A 7448-nucleotide genomic window follows, 5' to 3' on the forward strand; every position below is an offset into this window, starting at 1 on the left:
AGTCTTAAGAAGGCATCTTGGTTTTTACTGTAGGCCTCAGTCATCTGGCCCCATGAAGAAAGCGAGAGAGCAGAGGGTGTCTCCGAGTGGCATCCCGTCAATCAAGGCGTGGCAAGCCGAAAGAGCGGCCACATAAACCTTAAGAGTAGCAGGGCATGTGCCTGTTGACAATTTCTCTTGCATAAAGTCCAGAACTGAAGCAATATAGCAGTTGACTGGATCTACATTGTGTACCACACACCACCTGTCAAAGACACCCCATTTACTGGCATAACTCCGTCTGGTGGAGGAAGCCCTAGCACTAAGAATAGTATCAATAACACCTGGCGAAAAAGCCCTGTGTTCCTCAGTTGGTACCCTTCAGGGCCAAAACAGAGATTCCACAGGTCAGGAATGGGATGGAATATCGTGCCCCCTGCCTGAGACAGAAGGTCCCTCCTCTCGGAAATCGCCCATGGCGAGCCGTCGAGGAGAGATATTATCTCTGAGAAACCATACTCTGTTCGGCCAACGTGGCGCTATCAGCAAGGAGGCAAGACCCTTGTGGCGAACTCTGGCTAGGACTCCCGGGAGCAGAGAAACTGTAGGAAACGCATACAGGCACATTTTGGGCCATGTGCGCTTTTCGCATCCAGACCCAGGGGGCTGGGTGACTCAGAGAGAAGTAGAGGGGACATTGCACTGTCTGATGGGAGGTGAAGAGGTCCACCTCCATAAAATTTTCTACAAACCCCCCAAATCTGTTTCATTTCCCCCCGTCGGTAGTGTCTGTGTCTGGACAGTAAATCCGCTCCCACATTCAAATGCCCCGGAATGAAAACTGCCCTGAGTGACAGGAGCTTGTCATGGGCCCAAAAGAAAAATCTGCCTCACTATCTTGTTCAGATTGCGTGGAGCGCAGACCCCCCCCGGTGATTTATATAAGAGACTGTTGCTGTGTAGTCCACCCGTACCAGGACATGCCAGCCTCTCAAATGATGGAGGAAATATTTCAGAGCCAGAAATACGGCCATCAGCTCGAGGCAATTGATGTGCCAATTGAGCTGATGACCCCCCCATTCCCCTTGAGCTGGGTGGCCATCCAAAGCTGCTCCCCAGCCCATCAGGGGGGCATCTGTCGTTAGCAGTCTGCGACGACACGGTGCCCCTAGAGTGGGACCCAAGGCAAGGAACCGGGGTCTGAGCCACAGAGATAGTGTACGAAGCCCGCGGCGCGTCACTTTTATTTGCCTTTGAGGATTGGCTCTTGGATGAAATCCTCTGGCTTTTAGCCACAACTGAAACGTCTGCCGAATGGTCTCGATCCGAGCGGGAGACAGTTGTGACCGCATCGTGATCGAATCCCAAACGATCCCCGAGATAAGTCGTTCTCTGGGCCGGACAGAGAATACTCTTCTCGGTGTTGAGTCTCAACCCCAGAGAAACTAGATGAGCTAACACGATGTCCCTGTGTTGTAGCACCATCTCTTGCGATTGTGCTAGTATCAGCCAATCGTCGATATAATTCAAAATGCGAATGCCCTGGAGTCGTAATGGAGCCAGCGCTGCATCCATGCATTTTGTGTACGTGCGGGGTGGATAAAGGCTAGGCCGAAAGGAAAGAACCCGAAACTGCTATGCTTTGCCCCCGAAAGCGAACCTCAGAATTTCCTGTGTTTGTGGCAAAATTTCTATATGAAAATATGCGTCCTTCAGATTCGATCGGGATGAAACCAATCGCGATGCCGAATCTGCGAAACACGAACGTCTTGACGGTTAACATCTTGAACTTGAGTGCTCTGATTGTACGGTTTAAGCCTCGAAGATCCAAGATTGGACGCACTTCCCCCACCCTTTTTGGGAACCAGGAAGTATATGCTGTTCATAGCCAGACTCTCTCCTTGGAAGAGGAACATGTTCTATGGCCTCTTTACCCAGAAGAGTTTGTAGCACTTGAGACAGTACCTGCATCAGCTCCGGTTTCACGGAAGTGGAGACCACACCGTTGAAATGTGGAGGATGACGAATAAATTGGATCCTTTATGCTATCCGTACTGTGCTCAACACCCACGCAGAAATGCCCGGCAGAAGTTTCCACGCTGCCAGACTCTCTGAGAGTGGTACCAATTTTAATACTTCCTTTTGAGGGGATGTTAGATGTTCCGTGTCCTGAATGATGGCAGGAAACACTGGAACATCTAATATCTCGCTGGAAACCACCCCCCGAGACACAAGAAGCGGCGGGGATGGAGGGGTTTTTTGTGAGGGTAACGGGGCGGGGGGGGGCGAAAAGCTCTCGAGCGCGCCGCACCACCCCGTGAGGGACTACCCCCACCAGCACGGGCGCCAAAGCATCAGGACTTCTTCTTTTTATCAATGAAAGTCCTGAGGTCTGGCTTGAGAGGTTGCTGAGCACGGCGAACCTGTCCCCAATCCCTACGAGGGGGAGCACGGTCCGCTACGCTCTGCTTTTTAACCTCCCTGGTTTTTGAAGGACCGGGGCGAGGCTGGGTGGCTGATGGCCCCTCCCCTTGAGTGCGGCGAGGAAGAAACTGAAACGAATGCTTCTTCATGTTTCTTTACTTCCCCTAAACCTGTCGACGACAGTATTAACCGAATCGCCAAACAGGCCAGATGGAGAGATAGGAGAGTCTAAAAGAAACAAACGTTCCTTCTCTTTAAATGCCCGTCGCAAATTAAGCCACAGATGCCTCTCCGTGCTGACTAAAGCTGACATAGACCAGCCAATGGCACGAGCCGTCTGCTTGGTTGCCCGGATGAGACAAATCTGTGGCCAGACGAAGCTCAGCGAACGCTTCCTCGTCGATTGTACTGCCCACACTCAAGTCCTTCAATAGGTCAGCCTGGTATGCCTGTAACACTGCCATAGTGTGCAGCGCAGCACCAGCCTGACCTGCAGCTTGGTAAGCTTTACCCACTAGCGATGATGTTATTCTACAAGGTTTAGTGGGGAGAGTAGGTTTCTTCACCGAGGATGCAGATTCAGGCGAGCGATAGCTCGCAAGCGCATTCTTCAACCCGAGGCATCTCCGAGTACCCCCGCGACTTTGCATCCACGATAGTTGAAAAACGTCAACGTCGACGGGCACAAAGATTGCGGGAAGTATACAGTTTGCTCCATGACTTCAAACAGTCATCATGGAGGTCCTCAAAAAGGGGAGAGATTGATGTTGGCGGTCTCTCTCTCTCCTACCCCCCGACAGAAACCTATCCTCCAGCTTACTACGATTGGGGGTCTCTTGTTCGCATGGTCAGTCAAGCTGCAGCCTGTCCACCGCGCGAGTAACCACCTTGAGCAGGTCCTCGACCGATTTCCTCTCGCGAGAGGAACGCTCAGAGGCGGGCTGCTCATGGCCCGCGGAGCGCGCTTCGAGATCATCCCTCCTCGTGAACCGAAGAAGCACCGGAGCGCGCTTCGAGATCATGAGAGAGGAGGCGTAGGTCTGGTGACACCGTAAGCGAAAGGGACGGGCCCGTCGCTCGCTTGTCACGCAGATCCGCACGAGAGCCCTCTGACGAAAAGGTGGGTGCAGTCTGAAAATAGTTCAGACGAGCACGAAGCATCTTCACTGAGAGCAGTTCACAATGCTCGCACTCGCCTGTTTCTAAAGCCAGAACAGCGTGCTCTTGCCCCAAACAAACAAAACAGTAACCAGCTCATACATAGGACGAGAGCATGGAGGAACACAACACTTACCGTTTCGTTGGCCCTACGAAGATCTGTAGCATACAAAAAGAATCTTCCTGACGCACACATGCACAGAATGATCTTCTGAAGACAAAAGACCTGTTGATGCACCTGTGGCTTATCTATTTATAGCCCCATGTTGCGGGCGCGCTCCGATGACGTCATCAACCGAGGCTATATTACTGCCGGGTCAATTCTATTGACGTGTTACACACATTATTCACAGCTGGTCACGAACAAGACGTTTCCCAATGCGCTGAGCAGCGCAGCATTGACTGAAGCTTTCGAAAGGGAACTGCTTGGTAAAAACATCGGATGTGTAAAATTACATTAGATCCATGCATTACTGTAGGTCTTAATATAGGCCGTCTTTCTTATAACCGTTAATCTAACAATAAAAGAAAAGAGGGAATAACTCGCTGCTCTTGATTGAACTGCTTTTGTACTTTTTTAATAGGCCTAATTAATTGATTTGTAATGAACACACTAAGGGGATTTTTTACACGTTTTTATTATTTGTTTTTCTAACGTGAATGCTTTTGTTTTAGATTTATTCAGTTCAATTCAAGTTTATTTGCATAGTGCTTTTTAACCCATACAAATTGGTTGCTAAGCAACTTTACAGAAAAATTCAGTTTTCTACAACATTTAGTAGTAGCTTATCAGTGGTGACTTCAGTTTATGTACATAAGGCAGAAATGTACGGAAAGATCAATTAAAGACATTATCAAACAGACGATGAACACTATTAAGAGCAATTATTATATGATTTAATCAAACTTATAGCAAAATTTGTAGATGTAAATTACAAAAGGTAGCCTAATAGAGTTTATTTGTTTCTTTCATATATTTGTTCTACTGCAATATTTTTTTTTTTTTTTTTTTTTTTTGTATAGACTATGTTCTTATTTATAATAACCAAGATACAATAGAAATAGCTATATTAATATAGTAATTATTATTAAGAAAAGAAGTGGAGGAAAAGATTAAATGTTGCTAGGTGATTTTGTCTTGGAACCTTCAGAAAACTTTAACTTGATTTTTCTCAGAATTGAGTTTGCTGACTTTTTTGACTTCAAAAGGGTGTAGCTCGGTCATTTTTCATCTGATTCCAAGTCTGAAATTTTGAAGGCCTTTTAAAGAAGAATGTGAAATGTGAAAAATAACTGATTTTTAAAAACTTGCTCATTGTGACTGATTTTGCCAGCACAGTTCACAAGTGTTTTATAAATAGTATCTTCTCTCTTTGTGCAGCCATGGGTAAAGTTAAGTATTTCTGGGATAACCCACAAAAAGTAGGCAGTCTAGTCACTGACAAAGATGGCAGTAAATACTACCGGGGGCCGGGTTACGGTACCAGCAATTACATCACACATGATCGTCTGAAGAGTCGAAGCTTCATTAAGGGACACGATGTCATCTTCCTCCTCTCCCTTGAAGGTGTGCAGTTCTTATTCAATACCAGTGAAATTCTTATGAAATATGACAAGAGATTTAAATTTCAACTTCATCAATAGATGTGACTGGACTTTTGAAGACCAAGAGACCAAAAATCAGAGACCTGGGATTAGAGATTGATGACCGTGATGCAGAGAAGGAGCCAGAGAGACAGATGGTAGTATGTATCCAAATACCAGTTTTCTCCTCCCATACTTGATCATTGTAGGGCTACCATTATTCATTATTAAGTGTAAATGGATAACTCCCATTTAGTGCTGGAGAGTAACTAGTTACATGTAACAGAATTACGTAATTTAATTACAAAATAAATGTAACTGTAATCAAAATGTGTAATTAAATAACAGTTACCTATGAAAATGTTAACAATAACAAAGGGGTTATCTGAATATTTTCACACACATACATATTATTGACTTCTCTAAAATATGAGACACCAGTGTTTCAGGAGTTTAGGACACAGAATAGGACAAATTATTTATTTCCTATTTAGGGTTATGTATGCATTATATTTTTTTAAGATTTGTTAACTGTTTTTTTCTTTTCCAAGGAATCATTAGATATCAGTGTTTCCTGCCATAGATATGTAAAGATTTGATTTCAAAAACAGTATCATAGCTATTAAATGGTTTCTTATTATAATTTTAAATCTGTATTTAACCTCAGAAAAATCTCAAAGTAAAAAGAAGTGCTAAAGTCAGATTTTGTGTCAGCTGTGCTTTAATATTAAATCATTATAACCTTAATTCAAGTGACGAAGGATTTTGAAAGTCTGACAGTAATCAGTGTTGAGTACTACTGAAAGATTAACCCTGCCTGTTTTAAGTGTTTGAAAATGATTAACCATTGAAAACATTAGAAATGTATTATCAGAAATAATCAAGTCATAATCAGAAACATTACTTTAATAAAGCAATTGAAATAGATACACTATTTATTACATTTTAAGTAGGTTAACTTGTAATCTCTAACCTATTACATTTCCAAATTAACCTTCTCAGCACTGCTCCCGTTAAACTGAATTTTCTCTTGCAGAACCCCAGAGTTCTGGGTCCATGGACTAAAAGATCCCCATGAGATGCAGGATACATCAAGATGCCTCAATGGAAAGAGAGAGAGAGAGAGAAAATCTTTCCAGAATTGTCCAGATTGTGTCTTAATTACTGAGCTGCAGCTGCTGAATCATAACTTGCATTAAACTATTCTCAAGAAACGTTATTACTAGATTACAAGCATTTATCATGTTCATTGCCTCCTTAAGGTGAATTTCTTCTTGTATTCCTCATTTGTAAGTTGCTTTGGATAAAAGTGCCTGCAAAATGAATAAATGTAAAAGCATCAAAAGAAGTATTCAACCATTAATGCTCCCACAGTTTAGTAGTGGTATGTTGTAGTCTGTAACAAAGTGCTATATTATAAATAATTGTAATGTAATTTACATTCCTGAATTTTCAAGAGATGCAGCTGTCCACGTGGGCGGCACTGCTCTATATGAGAAACATCACATTCTCTGATAGTCCATGACCTGCTTTGTCATCCTGCATGCACTCCAGCAGAAGGTTAATCTTATTCTGGTCAAACTCCTCGTCCTGGCCTTTGCTAATGTGAGTTAGAAGATCAGCACACCACGGACTGAGACCGGGTCACCTTAAAGGACTTCAGTAGAGCTGCCTTGAAGACTTTCAATCTAAATAGGTCAAGTAAATCCATATCTATCATATCTCCATATCTAATGTGCGGTTAGCAGTGTTGGGGAGTAACTAGTTACATGTAATGGTGTTAAGTAATTTAATTACAAAATAAATGTAACTGTAATCAGTTCATCAGTACTAAGAAAAAAATTTTGAATATAATTACAGTTACTTATGAAAATGTTAACGATTATGAAGGGAATTACATTTGAATATTTACACACATCCACATACAGATTTGACTGATTTCTTTCCCCAAATTGCATGACTGTTCGAGGACATAGGGCCCTTATAATATCCGTGATGGGGAAAACACAGTCTGCTTCGTAGAATCAACTCATAAAAACGCTAACTCCTGTAGCCTAACACGGACAGAATATGCCACATTTTGTACGAATAAATCATAAAGTGGGTCAGTACACTTGAATCAAAAACTCGATATGCCGCTAGACAATATGAATCCTGCACCTTCTGAAATTCAGTCGAAAACAGGCCATCACTAGAAATCGGAAAAACCCCGACAACCTCCCAGCCGACTTGCACCCCAATTTTTAATATACAGTTTATATATAGTAGTATATATAGTATATATATATAAATATATATATATG

At 43.2% G+C, this 7448-nt stretch overlaps 1 protein-coding gene across 2 annotated transcripts; it reads left to right on the top strand.

The window, feature by feature from the left end:
• Nucleotides 1-4784: 4784 nt before the first annotated feature.
• LOC109059332 (meprin A subunit beta-like) lies at nucleotides 4785-6364 on the top strand. Of its 2 annotated transcripts, none has more exons than XM_042743629.1 (3): nucleotides 4785-5128; nucleotides 5206-5303; nucleotides 6182-6364. In XM_042743629.1, exons 1-3 carry the CDS (start codon nucleotides 4945-4947, stop codon nucleotides 6221-6223), a joined length of 324 nt encoding a protein of 107 aa, XP_042599563.1. In that variant the 5' UTR covers nucleotides 4785-4944; the 3' UTR covers nucleotides 6224-6364. The 2 variants fall into 2 exon arrangements, with proteins under 2 accessions (XP_042599563.1, XP_042599559.1); XM_042743625.1 differs by having other exon boundaries at nucleotides 4861-5128; nucleotides 5206-5306.
• The last annotated feature ends 1084 nt before the right edge of the window (nucleotides 6365-7448 follow it).

This window comes from Cyprinus carpio, chromosome A4 (assembly GCF_018340385.1).
Source record: "Cyprinus carpio isolate SPL01 chromosome A4, ASM1834038v1, whole genome shotgun sequence".
NCBI lineage: Eukaryota > Metazoa > Chordata > Actinopteri > Cypriniformes > Cyprinidae > Cyprinus > Cyprinus carpio.

Excerpts from the sequence above, each read along its gene's own strand:
- LOC109059332 (XM_042743625.1), top strand. The coding sequence starts at position 4,945 with ATGGGTAAAGTTAAGTATTTCTGGGATAACCCACAAAAAGTAGGCAGT. Across the intron at positions 5,129-5,205 it reads CTTCCTCCTCTCCCTTGAAG|ATGTGACTGGACTTTTGAAG; the intron begins GTGTGCAGTTCT and ends CTTCATCAATAG. Across the intron at positions 5,307-6,181 it reads AGCCAGAGAGACAGATGGTA|AACCCCAGAGTTCTGGGTCC; the intron begins GTATGTATCCAA and ends TTTCTCTTGCAG.